At 52.4% G+C, this 23,809-nt stretch overlaps 1 protein-coding gene across 5 annotated transcripts in view; it reads left to right on the top strand.

The window, feature by feature from the left end:
* Nucleotides 1–23,809, top strand: part of ift43 (intraflagellar transport 43 homolog (Chlamydomonas)) — a 269,145-nt gene that overhangs the window by 204,033 nt on the left and 41,303 nt on the right. For 4 of the 5 annotated variants that reach the window (XM_086002542.1, XM_086002538.1, XM_086002537.1 and 1 more), the window contains 3 exons: nt 442–514; nt 8,346–8,375; nt 18,680–18,755. In XM_086002542.1, coding sequence (XP_085858668.1) covers nt 442–514; nt 8,346–8,375; nt 18,680–18,755 — 179 coding nt within the window. The remainder of the gene's footprint in view (nt 1–441; nt 515–8,345; nt 8,376–18,679; nt 18,756–23,809) is intronic. The other variant, XM_086002540.1, reaches the window with a different exon arrangement.

Here is a 23,809-nt window from a genome sequence, read left to right as displayed (position 1 = left end):
CATATTATGATCGCACCACCCCAAGGGGCCTCGCACAACAAGATTGCTAGTTAATCCTTTGTCATTACATAATACCCAGTCTAAGATGGCAGTGCAGCGCTCCCAAAGTACTGTCCCTCCGACAGTGCAGCGCTCCCTGAGTACTGCCCCTCCGACAGTGCAGCTTGCATGTTTACATGTGTGTTAACGTGTGTGTGTGGTTGTGTGTGTATATGTGTGTCTATATATACGTGTGTGTGTGTGAAATGTACATGTTAAATGCTGATAAGAATGGGCTTGCCAAGGTCGAATAACCGTCCGACACTCACTCTGTGGACTCGCACACGAAGATTGGGATATGAAAGGGCTTCTGACTGTGAGCTCCCTGTGTGTGTCGCTTGTCCTGTTGTGCTCCATCCCATGTAAAACACTGACTGGCTGTGCACTTTGATCTTGCTCCAGATATTCCCGTCATCCCAGACCTGGAGGAGGTGCAGGAGGAAGATCTCGCCATGCAGGTGGCTGCCCCGCCCAAGTAAGCACTGGTTCAAAGGTCGGGTCACCCCGCCCAGGTAAACACTGGTTCAAAGGTCGGGTCACCCTGCCCAGGGAAGCACTGGTTCAAAGGTGGGGTCACCCCACCCAGGGAAACACTGGTTCAAAGGTCGGGTCACCCCGCCCAGGGAAGCACTGGTTCAAAGGTCGGGTCACCCCGCCCAGGGAAACACTGGTTCAAAGGTCGGGTCACCCCGCCCAGGTAAACACTGGTTCAAAGGTCGGATCACCCCGCCCAGGTAAACACTGGTTCAAAGGTCGGGTCACCCCGCCCAGGTAAACACTGGTTCAAAGGTCGGGTCACCCCACCCAGGTAAACACTGGTTCAAAGGTCGGGTCACCCCGTCCAGGTAAACACTGGTTCAAAGGTTGGGTCACCCCGCCCAGGTAAACACTGGTTCAAAGGTCGGGTCACCCCACCCAGGTAAACACAGACCCCATATCCTCGTCATCACCAAGACCGCCTACATCCACCTCCATAACATCACCCGTCCCCATCCTGGCCTCAGCTCATCTGTTGCTGAAACCCTCATCCATGTCTTTGTAACCTCCAAACTCCACTGGCCAGCCTTCCTTCTTCCTCCCTATATAAACTTCAGCTCATCCAAAACTCTGCTGCCCCGTGTCCTAACTCACACCGTTCACCCATCACCCCCTGTGCTCACTGCCCCGTGTCCTAACTCACACCGTTCACCCATCACCCCCTGTGCTCACTGCCCCGTGTCCTAACTCACACCGTTCACCCATCACCCCCTGTGCTCACTGCCCCGTGTCCTAACTCACACCGTTCACCCATCACCCCCTGTGCTCACTGCCCCGTGTCCTAACTCACACCCAGTCCCGTTCACCCATCACCCCCTGTGCTCACTGCCCCGTGTCCTAACTCACACCGTTCACCCATCGCCCCCTGTGCTCACTGCCCCGTGTCCTAACTCACACCGTTCACCCATCGCCCCCTGTGCTCACTGCCCCGTGTCCTAACTCACACCCAGTCCCGTTCACCCATCACCCCCTGTGCTCACTGCCCCGTGTCCTAACTCACACCCAGTCCCGTTCACCCATCACCCCCTGTGCTCACTGCCCCGTGTCCTAACTCACACCCAGTCCCGTTCACCCATCACCCCCTGTGCTCACTGCCCCGTGTCCTAACTCACACCCAGTCCCGTTCACCCATCACCCCCTGTGCTCACTGCCCCGTGTCCTAACTCACACCCAGTCCCGTTCACCCATCACCCCCTGTGCTCACTGCCCCGTGTCCTAACTCGCACCCAGTCCCGTTCACCCATCACCCCCTGTGCTCACTGCCCCGTGTCCTAACTCGCACCCAGTCCCGTTCACCCATCACCCCCTGTGCTCACTGCCCCGTGTCCTAACTCGCACCCAGTCCCGTTCACCCATCACCCCCTGTGCTCACTGCCCCGTGTCCTAACTCGCACCCAGTCCCGTTCACCCATCACCCCCTGTGCTCACTGCCCCGTGTCCTAACTCACACCCAGTCCCGTTCACCCATCACCCCCTGTGCTCACTGCCCCGTGTCCTAACTCACACCCAGTCCCGTTCACCCATCACCCCCTGTGCTCACTGCCCCGTGTCCTAACTCACACCCAGTCCCGTTCACCCATCACCCCCTGTGCTCACTGCCCCGTGTCCTAACTCACACCCAGTCCCGTTCACTATCACCCCCTGTGCTCACTGCCCCGTGTCCTAACTCACACCCAGTCCCGTTCACCCATCACCCCCTGTGCTCACTGCCCCGTGTCCTAACTCACACCCAGTCCCGTTCACCCATCACCCCCTGTGCTCACTGCCCCGTGTCCTAACTCACACCCAGTCCCGTTCACCCATCACCCCCTGTGCTCACTGCCCCGTGTCCTAACTCGCACCCAGTCCCGTTCACCCATCGCCCCCTGTGCTCAATGCCCCGTGTCCTAACTCACACCGTTCACCCATCACCCCCTGTGCTCACTGCCCCGTGTCCTAACTCACACCCAGTCCCGTTCACCCATCACCCCCTGTGCTCACTGCCCCGTGTCCTAACTCACACCCAGTCCCGTTCACCCATCACCCCCTGTGCTCACTGCCCCGTGTCCTAACTCACACCCAGTCCCGTTCACCCATCACCCCCTGTGCTCACTGCCCCGTGTCCGAACTCACACCCAGTCCCGTTCACCCATCACCCCCTGTGCTCACTGCCCCGTGTCCTAACTCACACCCAGTCCCGTTCACCCATCACTCCCTGTGCTCACTGCCCCGTGTCCTAACTCGCACCCAGTCCCGTTCACCCATCACTCCCTGTGCTCACTGCCCCGTGTCCTAACTCACACCCAGTCCCGTTCACCCGTCACCCCCTGTGCTCACTGCCCCGTGTCCTAACTCACACCGAGTCCCGTTCGCCTATCACCCCCTGTGCTCACTGCCCCGTGTCCTAACTCACACCCAGTCCCGTTCACCCATCACCCCCTGTGCTCACTGCCCCGTGTCCTAACTCACACCCAGTCCCGTTCACCCATCACCCCCTGTGCTCACTGCCCCATGTCCGAACTCGCACCGAGTCCCGTTCGCCCATCACCCCCTGTGCTCACTGCCCCGTGTCCTAACTCACACCCAGTCCCGTTCACCCATCACCCCCTGTGCTCACTGCCCCGTGTCCTAACTCACACCCAGTCCCGTTCACCCATCACCCCTGTGCTCACTGCCCCGTGTCCTAACTCACACCCAGTCCCTTTCACCCCTCACCCCCTGTGCTCCCTGCCCCGTGTCCTAACTCATACCCAGTCCCGTTCACCCCTCACCCCCTGTGCTCACTGCCCCGTGTCCTAACTCACACCCAGTCCCGTTCACCCATCACCCCCTGTGCTCACTGCCCCGTGTCCTAACTCACACCCAGTCCCGTTCACCCATCACCCCTGTGCTCACTGCCCCGTGTCCTAACTCACACCCAGTCCCTTTCACCCCTCACCCCCTGTGCTCCCTGCCCCGTGTCCTAACTCACACCCAGTCCCGTTCACCCATCACCCCTGTGCTCACTGCCCCGTGTCCTAACTCACACCCAGTCCCGTTCACCCATCACCCCCTGTGCTCCCTGCCCCGTGTCCTAACTCATACCCAGTCCCGTTCACCCCTCACCCCCTGTGCTCACTGCCCCGTGTCCTAACTCGCACCCAGTCCCGTTCACCCATCACCCCCTGTGCTCACTGCCCCGTGTCCTAACTCGCACCCAGTCCCGTTCACCAATCACCCCCTGTGCTCACTGCCCCGTGTCCTAACTCGCACCCAGTCCCGTTCACCCATCACCCCCTGTGCTCACTGCCCCGTGTCCTAACTCGCACCCAGTCCCGTTCACCCATCACCCCCTGTGCTCACTGCCCCGTGTCCTAACTCACACCCAGTCCCGTTCACCCATCACCCCCTGTGCTCACTGCCCCGTGTCCTAACTCACACCCAGTCCCGTTCACCCATCACCCCCTGTGCTCACTGCCCCGTGTCCTAACTCACACCCAGTCCCGTTCACCCATCACCCCCTGTGCTCACTGCCCCGTGTCCTAACTCACACCCAGTCCCATTCACCCATCGCCCCCTGTGCTCACTGCCCCGTGTCCTAACTCACACCCAGTCCCGTTCACCAATCACCCCCTGTGCTCACTGCCCCGTGTCCTAACTCACACCAAGTCCCGTTCACCCATCACCCCCTGTGCTCACTGCCCCGTGTCCTGACTCACACCCAGTCCCGTTCACCCATCACCCCCTGTGCCCACTGCCCCGTGTCCTAACTCACACCCAGTCCTGTTCACCCATCGCCCCCTGTGCTCACTGCCCCGTGTCCTAACTCACACCCAGTCCCGTTCACCCATCACCCCCTGTGCTCACTGCCCCGTGTCCTAACTCACACCCAGTCCCGTTCACCCATCACCCCCTGTGCTCACTGCCCCGTGTCCTAACTCACACCCAGTCCCGTTCACCCATCACCCCCTGTGCTCACTGACCCATGTCCTAACTCACACCCAGTCCCGTTCACCCATCACCCCCTGTGCTCACTGCCCCGTGTCCTAACTCACACCCAGTCCCGTTCACCCATCACCCCCTGTGCTCACTGCCCCGTGTCCTAACTCGCACCCAGTCCCGTTCACCCATCACCCCCTGTGCTCACTGCCCCGTGTCCTAACTCACACCCAGTTCCGTTCACCCATCACCCCCTGTGCTCACTGCCCCGTGTCCTAACTCACACTCAGTCCCGTTCACCCATCACCCCCTGTGCTCACTGCCCCGTGTCCTAACTCACACCCAGTCCTGTTCACCCATCACCCCCTGTGCTCACTGCCCCGTGTCCTAACTCACGCCCAGTCCCGTTCACCCATCGCCTCCTGTGCTCACTGCCCCGTGTCCTAACTCACACCCAGTCCCATTCACCCATCACCCCCTGTGCTCACTGCCCCGTGTCCTAACTCACACCCAGTCCCGTTCACCCATCACCCCCTGTGCTCACTGCCCCGTGTCCTAACTCACACCCAGTCCCGTTCACCCATCGCCCCCTGTGCTCACTGCCCCGTGTCCTAACTCACACCAAGTCCCGTTCACCCATCACCCCCTGTGCTCACTGCCCCGTGTCCTAACTCACACCCAGTCCCGTTCACCCATCACCCCCTGTGCTCACTGCCCCGTGTCCTAACTCACACCGAGCCCCGTTCACCCATCACCCCTGTGCTCACTGCCCCGTGTCCTAACTCACACCCAGTCCCGTTCACCCATCACCCCCTGTGCTCACTGCCCCGTGTCCTAACTCGCACCCAGTCCCGTTCACCCATCACCCCCTGTGCTCACTGCCCCGTGTCCTAACTCGCACCCAGTCCCGTTCACCCATCACCCCCTGTGCTCACTGCCCCGTGTCCTAACTCACACCCAGTCCCGTTCACCCATCACCCCCTGTGCTCCCTGCCCCGTGTCCTAACTCGCACCAAGTCCCGTTCACCCATCACCCCCTGTGCTCACTGCCCCGTGTCCTAACTCACACCAAGTCCCGTTCACCCATCACCCCTGTGCTCACTGCCCCGTGTCCTAACTCACACCCAGTCCCGTTCACCCATCACCCCCTGTGCTCACTGCCCCGTGTCCTAACTCGCACCCAGTCCCGTTCACCCATCACCCCCTGTGCTCACTGCCCCGTGTCCTAACTCACACCCAGTCCCGTTCACCCATCACCCCCTGTGCTCACTGCCCCGTGTCCTAACTCACACCCAGTCCCGTTCACCCATCACCCTGTGCTCACTGCCCCGTGTCCTAACTCACACCCAGTCCCGTTCACCCATCACCCCCTGTGCTCACTGCCCCGTGTCCTAACTCGCACCGAGTCCCGTTCCCCCATCACCCCTGTGCTCGCTGACCTACACTGGCTCCTGGTCAGTGTCCTAACTCGCACCAAGTCCCGTTCACCCATCACCCCTGTGCTCACTGACCTACACTGGCTCCCGGTCAGTGTCCTAACTCGCACCCAGTCCTGTTCCCGCATCACACCTGTGCTCGCTGACCTACACTGGCTCCCGGTCAGTGTCCTAACGCACACCAAGTCCTGTTCCCCCATCGCCCCTGTGCTCACTGCCCCGTGTCCTAACTCGCACCAAGTCCTGTTCACCCATCACCCCTGTGCTCACTGCCCCGTGTCCTAACTCACACCCAGTCCCGTTCACCCATCACCCCCTGTGCTCACTGCCCCGTGTCCTAACTCACACCCAGTCCCGTTCACCCATCACCCCTGTGCTCGCTGACCTACATTGGCTCCCGGTCAGTGTCCTAACTCGCACCAAGTCCGGTTCACCCATCACCCCTGTGCTCACTGACCTACACTGGCTCCCGGTCAGTGTCCTAACTCACACCCAGTCCCGTTCACCCATCACCCCTGTGCTCGCTGACCTACACTGGCTCCCGGTCAGTGTCCTAACTCGCACCAAGTCCTGTTCCCCCATCACCCCTGTGCTCGCTGACCTACACTGGCTCCCGGTCAGTGTCCTAACTCGCACCGAGTCCCGTTCACCCATCACCCCTGTGCTCGCTGAGCTACACTGGCTCCCGGTCAGTGTCCTAACTCGCACCAAGTCCTGTTCCCCCATCACCCCTGTGCTCGCTGACCTACACTGGCTCCCGGTCAGTGTACTAACTCGCACCAAGTCCTGTTCCCCCATCACCCCTGTGCTCGCTGACCTACACTGGCTCCCGGTCAGTGTCCTAACTCGCACCAAGTCCCGCTCACCCATCACCCGCTGTGCTCGCTGACCTACACTGGCTCCCGGTCAGTGTCCTAACTCGCACCAAGTCCTGTTCCCCCATCACCCCTGTGCTCGCTGACCTACACTGGCTCCCGGTCAGTGTCCTAACTCGCACCGAGTCCCGTTCACCCATCACCCCTGTGCTCGCTGACCTACACTGGCTCCCGGTCAGTGTCCTAACTTGCACCAAGTCCCGTTCACCCATCACCCCTGTGCTCGCTGACCTACACTGGCTCCCGGTCAGTGTCCTAACTCGCACCAAGTCCTGTTCCCCCATCACCCCTGTGCTCGCTGACCTACATTGCCTCCCGGTCAGTGTCCTAACTCGCACCGAGTCCCGTTCACCCATCACCCGCTGTGCTCGCTGACCTACACTGGCTCCCGGTTAAACAACGCCTCAATTTTCAAATTTTCCTCCTTGTTTTCACATCCCTCCATGGCCTCGCCCCCTTCCCTAATCTCTAACCTCCTCTTAGCGATGGTTAATAAATGCTGGCCTTGCCAGCGATGCCCACATCCCATGAACGAATAAAAAAACAAGTTCTAGGATCCTCTGTGATCTCTGCGCTCTCCGACTCTGGCCTCTTGCACTTCCCCGATTTTCATCACTCCACCATTGGCGGCCATGCCTTCAGCTCTCTGGACCCTACATTCCAGAATTCACTCCCTGAACTCTCTCTCCTCCTTTAAGACATTCCTTCAAACCTACACCTTTCACCAAGCTTTGGTCACCTATACTCATTGGAGTTTAGAAGAATGAGAGGTGATCTTATCGAAACATACAAAATACTGAGGGGGCTCGACAGGGTAGATGCAGAGAGGATGTTTCCCCTCGTGGGGAAATCTAGAACTCGGGGGCACAGTCTCAGAATAAAGGGTCGCCCTTTTAGAACTGAGATGAGGAGGAATTTCTTCTCTCAGAGGGTCGTAAATCTGTGGAATTCTCTGCCCCAGAGAGCCGTGGAAGCTGGGTCATTAAATACATTTAAGGTGGAGATAGACAGATTTTTGCAAGATAAGGGAGTGAAGGGTTATGGGGAGCGGGTGGGGAAGTGACTTTGAGCCCGAGATCAGCCATGATCCTATTGAATGGCGGAGCAGACTCGAGGGGCCGTGTGGCGGAGCAGGCTCGAGGGGCCGTATGGCGGAGCAGGCTCGAGGGGCCAAGTGGCGGAGCAGGCTCGAGGGGCCAAGTGGCCGATTCCTGCTCCTGTTTCTTAAGTTCTTTTGTTCTTATCCCAATTGCCCAGAAGTTCGGGTCCCCGTGCGTGAGCACGCGCTCGGTACTCGTGCGTAGGCCCAACGACAGTGCCGCTTTCGTGCACGCACTGCGCATGCGCGGGAAACCGGAACTTCCGTTCCCTTAAAGGAAGGGGTTCACAGGTCGAACGCGTGCGCCGGAGAGGCAGCGCGTACGCCTGGAACTTATCTTTTTTTCCCAGGTTTTCCCGGGAGGGTAAGTCTCCAGCAGTTACACATTTAAAAAGCAGTCGCAAGGCCTGCTTTTAACAAGATAAGTGGTGAATTAAGTAAATTAAAACATTTTTTCCACAGGTTTATTATTTTTAAATACTTCAAAGAAAGGTAAGTTTATTTTTAGCCCCGTTAGAAACTGTAATTAATATTTCAAAAATTTAAATTATTGTTTAAAATAGTTATTTTATGTAATTTAGTTATTTTAAAAATGTGATATTTTTTTAAAAATGTATTTGAAGTTTTAGTGATGTTTTGGGGCTGATTTGTATTTATAGTTTTGACAGTTCTTCCTGTCAAATTTATGAATGGGCATTCCCTGATACCATTGGCTCTCCGTGGCCCACGTGATCCCAGGGGATGCTTCGAACTAACTGCGCCCCCAACAATACAAGTTGTTGTTGCATTTCTCGATTAGATTCCAGCCTGTAACTCACTCCCGGGTATCTGTTAGTCTATATATAAACCCCCGAACCCCTCGATTAGATTCCAGCCTGTAACTCACTCCCGGGTATCTGTTATTCTATATATAAACCCCCGAACCCCTCGATTAGATTCAAGCCTGTAACTCACTCCCGGGTATCTGTTATTCTATATATAAACTCCCCGAACCCCTGGATTAGATTCCAGCCTGTAACTCACTCCCGGGTATATGTTATTCTATATATAAACCCCCGAACCCCTCAATTAGATTCCAGCCTGTAACTCACTCCCGGGTATCTGTTATTCTATATATAAACCCCTGAACCCCTCGATTAGATTCCAGCCTGTAACTCACTCCCAGGTATCTGTTATTCTATATATAAACCCCCCGAACCCCTCGATTAGATTCCAGCCTGTAACTCAGTCCCGGGTATCTGTTATTCTATATATAAACCCCCCGAACCCCTCGATTAGATTCCAGCCTGTAACTCACTCCCGGGTATCTGTTATTCTATATATAAACCCCCCGAACTCCTCGATTATATTCCAGCCTGTAACTCACTCTCGGGTATCTGTTATTCTATATATAAACCCCCCGAACTCCTCGATTAGATTCCAGCCTGTAACTCACTCCCGGGTATCTGTTATTCTATATATAAACCCCCGAACCCCTCGATTAGATTCCAGCCTGTAACTCACTCCCGGGTATCTGTTATTCTATATATAAACCCCCGAACCCCTCGATTAGATTCCAGCCTGTAACTCACTCCCGGGTATATGTTATTCTATATATAAACCCCCGAACCCCTCGATTAGATTCCAGCCTGTAACTCACTCCCGGGTATCTGTTATTCTATATATAAACCCCCCGAACCACTCGATTAGATTCCAGCCTGTAACTCACTCCCGGGTATCTGTTATTCTATATATAAACCCCCCCCGAACCCCTCGATTAGATTCCAGCCTGTAACTCACTCCCAGGTATCTGTTATTCTATATATAAACCCCCCGAACCCCTCGATTAGATTCCAGCCTGTAATTCACTCCCGGGTATCTCTTATTCTATATATAAACCTCCTGAACCCCTCGATTAGATTCCAGCCTGTAACTCAGTCCCGGGTATCTGTTACTCTATATATAAACCCCCCGAGCCCCTCGATTAGATTCCAGCCTGTAACTCACTCCCGGGTATCCGTTATTCTATATATAAATGCCCCGAACCCCTCGATTAGATTCCAGCCTGTAACTCACTCCCGGGTATCTGTTGTTCTATATATAAACCGTGTGAACCTCTCGATTAGATTCCAGCCTGTAACTCACTCCCGGGTATGTGTTATTCTATATATAGACCCCCCGAACTCCTCGATTAGATTCCAGCCTGTAACTCACTCCCGGGTATCTGTTATTCTATATATAAACCCCCAAACCCCTTTATTAGATTCCAGCCTGTAACTCACTCCCGGGTATCTGTTATTCTATATATAACCCCCTCGATTACATTCCAGCCTGTAATTCACTCCCGGGTATCTCTTATTCTATATATAAACCTCCCGAACCCCTCGATTAGATTCCAGCCTGTAACTCACTCCTGGGTATCTGTTATTCTATATATAAACCCCCCGAACCCCTCGATTAGATTCCAGCCTGTAACTCAGTCCCGGGTATCTGTTACTCTATATATAAACCCCCCGAGCCCCTCGATTAGATTCCAGCCTGTAACTCACTCCCAGGTATCCGTTATTCTATATATAAATGCCCCGAACCCCTCGATTAGATTCCAGCCTGTAACTCACTCCCGGGTATCTGTTATTCTATATGTAAACCGTGTGAACCTCTCGATTAGATTCCAGCCTGTAACTCACTCCCGGGTATGTGTTATTCTATATATAGACCCCCCGAACTCCTCGATTAGATTCCAGCCTGTAACTCACTCCCGGGTATCTGTTATTCTATATATAAACCCCCAAACCCCTCGATTAGATTCCAGCCTGTAACTCACTCCCGGGTATTTGTTATTCTATATATAAACCCCCCAAACCCCTCGATTAGATTCCAGCCTGTAACTCACTCCCGGGTATCTGTTATTCTATATATAAACCCCCCGAACCCCTCGATTAGATTCCAGCCTGTAACTCACTCCCAGGTATCTGTTATTCTATATATAAACCCCCCGAACCCCTCGATTAGATTCCAGCCTGTAATTCACTCCCGGGTATCTCTTATTCTAGGTACAAACCTCCCGAACCCCTCGATTAGATTCCAGCCTGTAACTCACTCCCGGGTATCTGTTATTGTATATATAAACCCCTCGATTAGATTCCAGCCTGTAATTCACTCCCGGGTATCTCTTATTCTATATATAAACCTCCCGAACCCCTCGATTAGATTCCAGCCTGTAACTCACTCCCGGGTGTCTGTTATTCTATCTATATATAAACCCCCCGAACCCCTTGATTAGATTCCAGCCTGTAACTCACTCCCGGGTATCTGTTATTCTATATATAAACCCCCCGAACCCCTCGATTAGATTCCAGCCTGTAACTCACTCCCGGGCATCTGTTATTCTATATATAAACCCCCTGAACCCCTGGATTAGATTCCAGCCTGTAACTCACTCCCAGGTATCTGTGATTCTATATATAAACCCCCCGAACCCCTCGATTAGATTCCAGCCTGTAACTCACTCCCAGGCATCTGTTATTCTATATATAAACTACAGTCAGCCCCTGCCAGTGACACACCCTGTGGGACTTTCTACTCACCCCCTGAGTGGGAGTGGCGGTCAAGTGTTTGCAGATAGACTGTGCTGTGGTGACCGAGCCTTGGCTCGGGTCACCATCCCTCCAGGACTGTCCTGGAGTCTCCAGGAATTGTAGATTAATCTCCCGGACACTGCTGGGAGGAACAGGGCAGAAAAATCATCGGGGGCGCTAAACAACAGAGTGTTTTTAAACTTTCTTTGAACATTATTTTTTATTAGTTATTGTAAAGTCTGTAGGTATTATGGCGAATTAATACACAGACTACAAGAGTAACTTTAACAGGACTTTACTATTCGAAGGTCAGGGCGAATCTGCCCAATAAATCCTGACACAGCACTTATATACCGGTGTGGTCACCGTTGGTAGTACAGTATACAGCAGCCAAGATAAAGTAGTGCCACACCTAAAATAGTTCTCTTAAAGGTGAACGGTTACATACAATAGTTCTCTTAAAGGTAGAACAGTGACATACACTACAATCCTCCCTTTTTAGCTTACAACATACTTATTCCCCATTAAACATAACATCATAACATATATCCAACTTCATGTTAAAACAGTTCACAGATGTCGTCTCTGCGGAAACAGTTCACAGATTCAGTCTCTGCGGGAAACAGTTCATAGATTCAGTCTCTGCGGAAAACAGTTCACAGATTCAATCTCGGTGGATGCGCCTTCCGTGCTTCTTGACTCGGTCCTGACAACACCTCAGTGGTGTAGCAGTTCCCTGTGGTGTAGTCGGTTCACATTGCTGGAGTGACTCATCCAGTAGTCCTTCACTGGACTTAACAGCTTGAACTTCCGTCCTTCTGAACCAGCATTGTTGGCTTGTAAAAACTTGAGTACCTTGGGAAGTTTTTCTACTTCCAAACTGATTTGGCTCCGTTCAAAGGGACCCCGTGCGTGATCTAGTAGTGATGATGATGGTCCAGATGATCATCATCTTCTGCTTCGTCTTTTCCTTTTCTGCTTCTTGGAGACTCTCTGGGCTCCACTGTCAGCTGCCAGCTGCATGCACAGTTCCTCCTTCTCGTCCTCCTTTTTCCGTAGTAGCGCCACCATCTCCCGATGTTCCTTAGACTTTTTGTGATTCTTCATGGTTTCTGCACTTTGGGAGTTTTCATCACAAGCTGGGCAGAACAGGTCATCGTAATATTCGATGTCGTCCAACAGGTCATGGTAATATTCGGTGTCATCTTGAGCTAGGCCAGTGAGAGGGTCTTCTATTTCCTCCATACCCAGCTGGACATTAGCCAGCTTTTGTTCCAAATCCAGACATCTTTCCTGAAGAGACTTCTTCAGGTGTTCAGCTTCATCCAGCTTTTTCTGGGCTTCCTGCAAGTCTTTTACTAATGACGTCATTTGTGATTTCAATACTTCAACTTCATTCGGAGATTGGTTGATCGGACTATTCAATCCCTCTACTGCAGCAGCTGTTTCAACCTTCTGTTGTTCAACATTGACGTGAGTCAGCGTACTTTTGGCATCCAAGGGTTGCTCTGCTGCCATCTTCTCAGTCTGTGTTGCAACCTCAGCTATTTCAATAACTTTTGGGAGCTCCAAACCCCTCTCCTTTGAAGATTTAAACTCCTGTTCAATTTGTTCCCATTTCAGAGTCTTGTCCTTCAGCATATGAAAGAGTTGGCTGACCGTTAACTCTTCTGACCTCATACGTTTCCCAGTAGCTGCAGGGCTGTTTATAACCTTGCCCTGGGGCTCCTTTGCTGTTTCTACTTCGCCATCATCCGCAGCCTCCACCATTCGAATTTCCCCACTTGAATCGTCCGGTGATGCTGCACCCAACTTCAGTAGGAGCTCGGAGTTCATGGCGACCAAATCAGTCTTTTCTGCCTGCAACCCGCTAACAAGCGCTTTCAGTTGCTGAACCTCTTGCTCCACCAGATTAAAGCACGCACCTTCTGAAACCGAATCAGCTTTGATTCGTTTGGCCTCCTTGCCCCGACGGTTTGTGTGCTCCTGCTCCTTTTTCTCCATCAGCTGTTTCTGTTGTCTTTCCAGGTTCTCCCACTCTGTGTCACAGAACTTTTTCATTGCTTTCATCTCTTGTTCGAGACGGCAACTCAATTGTTCTAATTGCTGTTGTAATTTGAAATGGAGTTGCGTTCGAGCCCGGTGTTCCTCAGAATTGTGCTTATCTGTAAACTGGACAGACTCAGAATTCTCTGTCAAACTATGTTGTTGTTGTTCAGTGGAATTCTGTTCTGAAACTTTGTTCTCCTCTGAAGCATAAGCATTTATGCACTCCTTCGTTTTTCCAACCTTAGTCAGCAAGTCCATTTTAAACTTGTCTTTCGCACCTGGGCTGGTCTTATCGTCATCCGTTTCAGAGTCTGAGCTGATTGTCTTCACCGAGTTCTCACTCATTATTGCTTTTAAATAGTGCCATTCCATGTTTATTTCCCAGATCCACTCCCGTCCCAGAAGTGGTGGACCTCCCTCAGGTAGTACATATAAATACATTCCTTGGTGTTCTTTGCCCCTGCCTCTCACCTTGACTTTTATCTTTCCCATGGGGTACACTTTCTGCCCCGTGTATGTCTGCAATACGATCTTGGTATCTCTCAAGGGTATGTGTGAGAATAGCCGGTTGTAACCCCTTCGATTTATGACTGATAGGGCTGATCCTGTGTCCAATTCCATTTTCACTTGGACTCCGGCTATTTTTAGCATGACCCAGATAGTTTGCAGGTCAGCTTCCTTACTCACATTGTGAATTCTCAGACTACCCAGTTCCTGAACGGTTGGGTCTGAATCCGAATTCTGTTCATCTGAACTCTTCTCAGCCACCTTGTGTACCTTATTGTACTTTTCCTGCGGTGACTTTTTTTTGTTGTTGTTGGTCTTCTTTCCTGACCGGCATACCTTAGCTATGTGACCAAGTTTGCCACATTTTCTACATTCCTGGTTTTTAAACCAGCATTGGTTCTGGTCGTGTGTTGTCTTCCCACAACGATAACATTTCAATGTACCCGAAGTAATTTGATCCACACTGAGTACCGCTGCCTTCAGCTGCATTTCCGCTGTGCCTCTCGCTGCGGCTTCGTGCGATGCTGCAATAAGGACAGCCTTATCAAGTGTGAGATGGTTCTCTTCTAGCAGACGCTTTTGTGTTCCTTCCTTCGACAACCCGCACACGATCTTGTCTCTCAATGCCTCTGTCAGATTTTCCCCAAACTGGCAGTATTTCGCTAGTCTACGCAGTTCGACCAAGTATTCCGCGTTGCTTTCCTATTTCCATTGCGTTCTCGCATAGAATTTGAATCGTTCCGCCAACATCAGTGGTGTGGGGTTCAAATGATCCTTCAGGACAGCAACAATATTAGCGAAAGTCTGATCCGCCGGTTTAGCTGGTGATAGAAGATGCTTCAATAGCCCGTATGTCTTTGCCCCCATTGCATTTAATAAGGTGAGAGCTTTATCATCATCTGCTATCTTATTGGCCTCACAATGTATCTCGATACGTTCTACGTACGTGGCCCAATCTTCCACCTCGGAATCGAAGTTGTTGATGTTACCATGCTTAGGCATCTTCACTATCTCTCACTATCTTTCTGCGAAACAAACACGAAATTGTTCTTTAACTTTTTTTTTTCAAAATGGCGGTTTCCCGCGCTTGTCTTCTACCCCCGCCCACTTTCAAAATGGCGGTTTCCCGCTTCTGTCGTCTTCCCCGCCTACTGGCGGCTTCCCGCGTTTCTTCCCCTGGCGGGAGGGGTAAGCTTTTCCCTCGGGCGACGACCGCTGGCTTTCGGGGTTCGCAGCCTGCGCATCAGCTTCAGTGCGTTCCTTGTTCCCTTTTCTCGGCAGGGCAACCGGCGCTGGGTACAACCCGTTGACGGCGAACAGTTTCAGCCGCTGGACTGGATCTCGCTCAGTCTCCCTCGCTCGGGCTCTGTCTCTCCCGCTCGCTCGGGCTCTGTCTCTCCCTCAGCGGCTTCCAATCGCGCCTCCCAGCCCTCTCGCAGTCCGGTGCTTTCCTCCCCGGCTGCGGCTGAGTTCTCCGTGATTTATTTATTTTTATATCTTCCCGCGCCTTACGATCCCGGTCGCAGCGCCTTGTGGCCTCGGTAGCTGCCCGGCCTTTTTCGCCGGTCGCGGTCTAGCTGTCTCACGACGCCGTTGCGTCTCCCAGCCCGCTTGTACCGCGGCTTCCGTGCTCCACGCTGCCCCAGTCTCAGCGCCTCTGGGCCCGACTTCTGTCCGGCTCCTTTCCCCCGACCGTGGTCGAGTTCACCGCCCTTATCCTCCGTTTATTTTTTTATTTTCCCTTTACTCACAGTCACCGTGACCGACTTGCTTCTCGTGCTGATCGGCTCACTCACCACCGTGGCAGAAGGGACAATCAGTGCCTGTTGCTGATTGAAGGCTTCGTGTCTGAATTCTTCCTTCTTCCTTGCTCTGCAGACTCGAGTTTTCTCTCAGCAGAACGACGAGGGCGGGTGCCTCTTCTCGACGCTCGTTAACTGCTTCGGAAGTATTGTTGCCGCAGGGTAAGATCGAACTCGTCGCCACTGTAAAGTCTGTAGGTATTATGGCGAATTAATACACAGACTACAAGAGTAACTTTAACAGGACTTTACTATTCGAAGTTCAGGGCGAATCTGCCCAATAAATCCTGACACAGCACTTATATACCGGTGTGGTCACCGTCGGTATTACAGTATACAGCAGCCAAGATAAAGTAGTGCCACACCTAAAATAGTTCTCTTAAAGGTGAACGGTTACATACAATAGTTCTCTTAAAGGTAGAACAGTGACATACACTACAGTTATAATGACATTTGAGTTGGGAAAAAAGGCTGTTTGATGGGGCAGGGCGTTGGGAGGTCATGTGATCAATCCTCCAGGAATGCGTCCAGTCAGAGTTTGCGACACCAGCGTGGTGTGAAATCGCTCACATCGGGATCGGGATCGGGTGTTCGGACAAGGGTCAGTGTGGGTGGGGGTCAGATTTGGGATTGGAGTGTGTGGGGTTGGTTCCGGGACGGAGTAAGGGTCAATGTGGGTGGGGGTCAGACTTGGGATTGGGGTGTGTGGGATTGGTTCCGGGACGGAGTAAGGGTCAGTGTGGGTGGGGGTCAGACTTGGGATTGGGGTGTGTGGGGTTGGTTCCGGGACGGAGTAAGGGTCAGTGTGGGTGGGGGTCAGACTTGGGATTGGGGTGTGTAGGGTTGGTTCCGGGAGGGGGTAAGGGTCAGTGTGGGTGGGGGTCAGACTTGGGATTGGGGTGTGTGGGGTTGGTTCCGGGAGGGGGTAAGGGTCAGTGTGGGTGGGGGTCAGACTTGGGATTGGGGTGTGTGGGGTTGGTTCCGGGAGGGGGTAAGGGTCAGTGTGGGTGAGGGTCAGATTTGGGATTGGGGTGTGTGGGGTTGGTTCCGGGAGGGGGTAAGGGTCAGTGTGGGTGGGGGTCAGATTTGGGATTGGGGTGTGTGGGGTTGGTTCCGGGAGGGGGTAAGGGTCAGTGTGGGTGGGGGTCAGATTTGGGATTGGGGTGTGTGGGGTTGGTTCCGGGAGGGGGTAAGGGTCAGTGTGGGTGGGGGTCAGATTTGGGATTGGGGTGTGTGGGGTTGGTTCCGGGAGGGGGTAAGGGTCAGTGTGGGTGGGGGTCAGACTTGGGATTGGGGTGTGTGGGGTTGGTTCCGGGAGGGGGTAAGGGTCAGTGTGGGTGGGGGTCAGACTTGGGATTGGGGTGTGTGGGGTTGGTTCCGGGACGGAGTAAGGGTCAGTGTGGGTGGGGGTCAGATTTGGGATTGGGGTGTGTGGGGTTGGTTCCGGGAGGGGGTAAGGGTCAGTGTGGGTGAGGGTTGGCTCCTGGTGGAACGGGTTTCGGAGTGAATGGGGGTGGGGCACAGTGAGCACTGGGCCTTGAGCTTGTCTGGGATTAGGGTTCGGTGTCGCCAACCCTCCAGCATTGTCCAGGGGTCTCCAGGAAGTAAAGATTAATCTCCCAGACACTGCTGGGAGCAAACAGGGAGTAAAATCATCAGGGGCAATAAGAACTTGTGGCCCAAAATCTGCGATGGGAGGTTTCCCACGGGCAGATGCCTCCGACCTGTAAAAAATCTCCGCATTTACCTGGTGGCCCAGGAGGTACGGAGACTCGCGATCCTGGGCCTCTCCAGGTACTCGCGGGCAGGGGCCCACGTATCCCTAGGGCACAGGCGGTTCGCAAGCTGATCACGGGGACCGGCCCAACCAATAAAAGAAGGCAATCCCCATTCATACTTCTGGGAGCTCCGTACCGAGGGAATCCCCATAAGTATGAATGGGGATCACTTAAAAAATACACCAACACATGAAATAACTGTTTGAAAATTACATATTTAAAATTAATTAAAAAGCCATTTAATTAAATATTTTAAACGAAAATTAAATTTTTGGGAAAAAAGATGTATATGTTTTAATGGGGCTAAATATAAAATGACCTCATTGGAGAGGGTTTTTAATGTATAAATGAGTGCTAACATTTTATTTTTCTATTTTTTAAAACTCTTTTACCAGGCGTAAGAATTTCTCAGGCATTCAGCGGGCGGACGCTGAGCAAATAGCGCAACTCCCCCCCCCCGCCCACCCGCGGAGGCCCGTCTCCTGAGGATGTGGATCATCGGTCGAGAGGGATTGCAGGTTCCGGGTTTTAGCGCATGCGCTTCACACGCCTTAAGCCGGAATTTGCGCGGCCCCTACGGGCTCATACGCACCCGTAGGGGTCGCAAAATACCGCCCATTATGCTTTTTTGAACACTTTCATTATAAAAATATCGGAGACAGAAAAAAACAGCTGTTTGATTGGAGTCAAGAGTCATCCAATCAGGTAACAAAGAGTCTGTTGGCTTTCCGATTGGCTGGGGTAGGATCGACCTGTTCAGCCACCAATGGCGGGAGTGTGGAGGCGGGGCAGGTGGAGGTCATGTGAGCAAATCTCCAGGAATACACCCAATCAGAGTTGGCAACCCTAATGAGGGCAGTGTGGGAGCTGGGATGGGGTGGGATTGGGATCTGAGGCTGGAATGGGATCGGTGTGTGATCGAGGCAGGGTTTGGGTTCTGATGAATGTTAACTGAAAACTTCCAGCACCCCAAATTTTAAAACTGCACCGACATCAGACAGCACAAGTCGCACAGAGCTTGACAGCACCGGCTAAATTGGGGAGGGGTAAATTAAACCGAGTCTGCACAGGGAATGAGATTAAAGCCTGGCTTCTTTTCTCAGCATTCAGGTGAACCGAGTGATGACCTACCGAGACCTGGACAATGACTTAATGAAGTACGGAGCTTTCCAGACCCTGGTGAGTACCAGCGCCATTGGGGGATGGGGAGAGGACTATTCCAATGCTCTCTGGCCTCCCTCCCATCATCCATAAACTTCAGCTCATCCAAAACTCTGCAGCCCCGTGTCCTAACTCGCACCAAGCCCCGTTCACCCATCACCCCCTGTGCTCACTGCCCCGTGTCCTAACTCACACCCAGTCCTGTTCACCCATCACCCCCTGTGCTCACTGCCCCGTGTCCTAACTCACACCCAGTCCCGTTCACCCATCACCCCCTGTGCTCACTGCCCCGTGTCCTAACTCACACCCAGTCCCGTTCACCCATCACCCCCTGTGCTCACTGCCCCGTGTCCTAACTCACACCCAGTCCCGTTCACCCATCACCCCCTGTGCTCACTGCCCCGTGTCCTAACTCGCACCCAGTCCCGTTCACCCATCACCCCGTGCTCACTGCCCCGTGTCCTAACTCACACCCAGTCCTGTTCACCCATCACCCCCTGTGCTCACTGCCCCGTGTCCTAACTCGCACCCAGTCCCGTTCACCCATCACCCCGTGCTCACTGCCCCGTGTCCTAACTCACACCCAGTCCTGTTCACCCATCACCCGCTGTGCTCACTGCCCCGTGTCCTAACTCACACCCAGTCCCGTTCACCCATCAACCCCTGTGCTCACTGCCCCGTGTCCTAACTCACACCAAGCCCCGTTCACCCATCACCCCCTGTGCTCACTGCCCCGTGTCCTAACTCACACCCAGTCCTGTTCACCCATCACCCCCTGTGCTCACTGCCCCGTGTCCTAACTCACACCCAGTCCCGTTCACCCATCACCCCCTGTGCTCACTGCCCCGTGTCCTAACTCACACCCAGTCCCGTTCACCCATCACCCCCTGTGCTCACTGCCCCGTGTCCTAACTCACACCCAGTCCCGTTCACCCATCACCCCCTGTGCTCACTGCCCCGTGTCCTAACTCGCACCCAGTCCCGTTCACCCATCACCCCGTGCTCACTGCCCCGTGTCCTAACTCACACCCAGTCCTGTTCACCCATCACCCCCTGTGCTCACTGCCCCGTGTCCTAACTCGCACCCAGTCCCGTTCACCCATCACCCCGTGCTCACTGCCCCGTGTCCTAACTCACACCCAGTCCTGTTCACCCATCACCCGCTGTGCTCACTGCCCCGTGTCCTAACTCACACCCAGTCCCGTTCACCCATCACCCCCTGTGCTCACTGCCCCGTGTCCTAACTCGCACCCAGTCCCGTTCACCCATCACCCCGTGCTCACTGCCCCGTGTCCTAACTCACACCCAGTCCTGTTCACCCATCACCCGCTGTGCTCACTGCCCCGTGTCCTAACTCGCACCCAGTCCCGTTCACCCATCACCCCGTGCTCACTGCCCCGTGTCCTAACTCACACCCAGTCCTGTTCACCCATCACCCCCTGTGCTCACTGCCCCGTGTCCTAACTCGCACCCAGTCCCGTTCACCCATCACCCCGTGCTCACTGCCCCATGTCCTAACTCACACCCAGTCCTGTTCACCCATCACCCGCTGTGCTCACTGCCCCGTGTCCTAACTCACACCCAGTCCTGTTCACCCATCACCCCCTGTGCTCACTGCCCCGTGTCCTAACTCACACCCAGTCCTGTTCACCCATCACCCCCTGTGCTCACTGCCCCGTGTCCTAACTCACACCCAGTCCTGTTCACCCATCACCCCCTGTGCTCACTGCCCCGTGTCCTAACTCGCACCCAGTCCCGTTCACCCATCACCCCGTGCTCACTGCCCCGTGTCCTAACTCACACCCAGTCCTGTTCACCCATCACCCGCTGTGCTCACTGCCCCGTGTCCTAACTCACACCCAGTCCTGTTCACCCATCACCCCCTGTGCTCACTGCCCCGTGTCCTAACTCACACCCAGTCCTGTTCACCCATCACCCCCTGTGCTCACTGCCCCGTGTCCTAACTCACACCCAGTCCCGTTCACCCATCAACCCTGTGCTCACTGCCCCGTGTCCTAACTCGCACCAAGCCCCGTTCACCCATCAACCCTGTGCTCACTGCCCCGTGTCCTAACTCGCACCAAGCCCCGTTCACCCATCAACCCTGTGCTCACTGCCCCGTGTCCCGTGGCCAGTGCTGGGACTAGAGTCCTGGCGAATCATATAACTAGGGCTGTAGAGAGGGCTTTAAACTAACTAGTGGGGGGGAGGTTCCTAGAGAGCAAATAATAAAAATGACAACAGAGAAGGTCATAGACTTAGGTAGCAGTGGGGAAATTAAAAACCAGAGCGTGTCAGGAAGGGGCAGATGGTATGGAGTAAAAGGTAAAGTAATAAAAAGGACAAAAGCAGGAACTGAGTGTCACAAAACATATTTGAAAGTTCTCTATCTGAATGCACGTAGCATTCGCAACAAAATAGATGAGTTAATGGCACAAATAACTACATATGGGTATGATCTTGTGGCCATTACAGAAACATGGCTGCAGGGTGACAATGCCTGGGAATTAAACATACCAGGTTATTTAACGATCAGGAAGGACAGGCAGGAAGGAAGGGGAGGTGGGGTGGCTATGTTAATAAAGGAAGGAATCACTGTAATACAGAGAAATGATATTGGGTCAAAAGATCAGGATAATGAAACAGTTTGGGTGGAGATAAGGAATAATAAGGGGAAAAATACACTAGTGGGCGTAGTCTATAGGCCTCCGAACAGTTGCAACTCTGTTGGACGGAGTATCAATCAGGAAATAGTTGAGGCTTGTAATAAGGGAACATCTATAATTATGGGGGATTTTAACTATCATATTAATTGGACAAATCAAATTGGGCAAGACTGCCTTGAGGATGAGTTCATTGAGTGTATTAGGGATGGGTTTCTTGAGCAGTATGTAACTGAACCGACCAGGGGGCAAGCAACCTTAGATCTGGTCCTGTGTAACGAGATGGGATTAATTAAAAATGTCCTAGTAAAGGATCCCCTTGGAATGAGTGACCATAACATGGTTGAATTCCATATTCAATTAGAGGGTGAGAAGGTTGGATCTCAAACAAGCGTGCTAAGCTTGAATAAAGGAGGCTATGAAGGTATGAGAGCGGAATTGAGTAGAGTGGATTGGGAAAATAGATTAAAGGGTAAGACGATACATGATTAGTGGTGTACATTTAAGGAGTTATTTTACAACTTCCAAAAAATATATATTCCACTGAGAAGAAAAGGGTGTAAAAGAAAAGACAGCCATCCGTGGCTAAGTAAAGAAATTAAGGATAGTATTCGACTAAAAACAAGGGCATATAAGGTAGCCAAATCTAGTGGGAGGATAGAGGATTGGGAAAACATTAAAAGACAGCAAAAAATAACAAAAAGATTGATTAAGAAAGGGAAGATAGATTATGAAAGTAAATTAGCAAAAAATATAAAAACAGATAGTAAGAGTTTTTATAGTTATATAAAAAGAAAAAGGGTGGCTAAAGTAAATGTTGGTCCCTGAGAGGATGAGACCGGGAAATTAATGGTGGGAAATATGGAGATGGCAAAAACACTGAATGAATATTTTGTATCAGTCTTTATAGTAGAGGACACTAAGAATATCCCAACACCGGACAAACAGGGGGCTATAGGGGGGGAGGAGCTAAACACGATCAAAATCACTAAGGAAGTGGTACTCGGTAAAATAATGGGACTCAAGGCGGATAAATCACCTGGACCTGATGGCTTACATCCTAGGGTCTTGAGGGAAGTGGCGGTTGGGATTGTGGATGCATTAGTAATAATTTTCCAAAACTCCCTGGACTCAGCAGAGGTCCCGGCAGACTGGAAAACTGCTAATGTAACACCCTTATTTAAAAAGGTCAGTAGACAGAAGGCTGGAAACGATAAACCGGTTAGCCTAACATCTGTGGTAGGTAAAATTTTGGAGTCCATTATTAAGGAGACAGTAACAGGACATTTGGATAATCATAATTTAATAGGACAAAGTCAGCATGGTTTTATGAAGGGGAAGTCATGTTTGACAAATTTGCTGGAGTTCTTTGAGGAAGTAACATATAGGGTGGATAAAGGGGAACCAGTGGACGTAGTGTATTTAGACTTCCAAAAGGCATTTGACAAGGTGCCACACAAAAGATTATTGCTTAAGATAAAAAATCACGGGATTGGGGGTAATATTCTGGCATGGATAGAGGATTGGCTATCTAACAGAAGGCAGAGAGTTGGGATAAATGGTTCATTCTCAGACTGGCAATCAGTAACTAGTGGTGTTCCACAGGGGTCAGTGCTGGGTCCCCAACTCTTTACAATCTATATTAACGATTTGGAGGAGAGGACCGAGTGTAACATATCAAAGTTTGCAGATAATACTAAGATGGGAGGGAAAGTAGTGAGTGAGGAGGACATAAAAAACCTGCAAGGGGACATAGACAGGCTAAGTAAGCGGGCAGAGATTTGGCAGATGGAATACAATACTGGAAAGTGTGAGGTTATGCACTTTGGCAGGAAAAATCATCGAGCAAGTTATTATCTTAATGGCAAGAAACTGGAAAGTACTGAAGTACAAAGGGATCTGGGGGTCCTGGTGCACGAAACTCAAAAGGTTAGTATGCAGGTGCAGCAAGTGATTAAGAAGGCCAATGGAATGTTGGCTTTCATTGCTAGGGGGATAGAATATAAAAATAGGGAGGTATTGCTTCAGTTGTACAAGGTATTGGTGAGACCGCACCTGGAATACTGCATACAGTTTTGGTGTCCGTACTTAAGAAAAGACATACTTGCTCTCGAGTCAGTACAAAGAAGGTTCACTCGGTTAATCCCAGGGATGAGGGGATGGACATATGAGGAGAGGTTGAGTAGATTGGGACTCTACTCATTGGAGTTCAGAAGAATGAGAGGCGATCTTATTGAAACATATAAGATTGTGAAGGGGTTGGATCGGATGGATGCAGGGAGGATGTTCCAGATGATGGGTGAAACTAGAACTAGGGGGCATAGTCTTAGAATAAGGGGCTGCTCTTTCAAAACTGAGATGAGGAGGAACTACTTCACTCAGAGGGTGGTAGGTCCATGGAATATGCTG

The sequence above is a fragment of the Somniosus microcephalus genome, chromosome 12 (assembly GCF_052327205.1).
Source record: "Somniosus microcephalus isolate GS21.2 chromosome 12, FLI_Smic_1.0, whole genome shotgun sequence".
NCBI classification, from domain to species: Eukaryota; Metazoa; Chordata; class Chondrichthyes; order Squaliformes; family Somniosidae; genus Somniosus; species Somniosus microcephalus.
The sequence above is the reverse complement of the archived record's forward strand: the minus strand, read 5'-3'. Positions and strand labels throughout refer to the sequence as shown.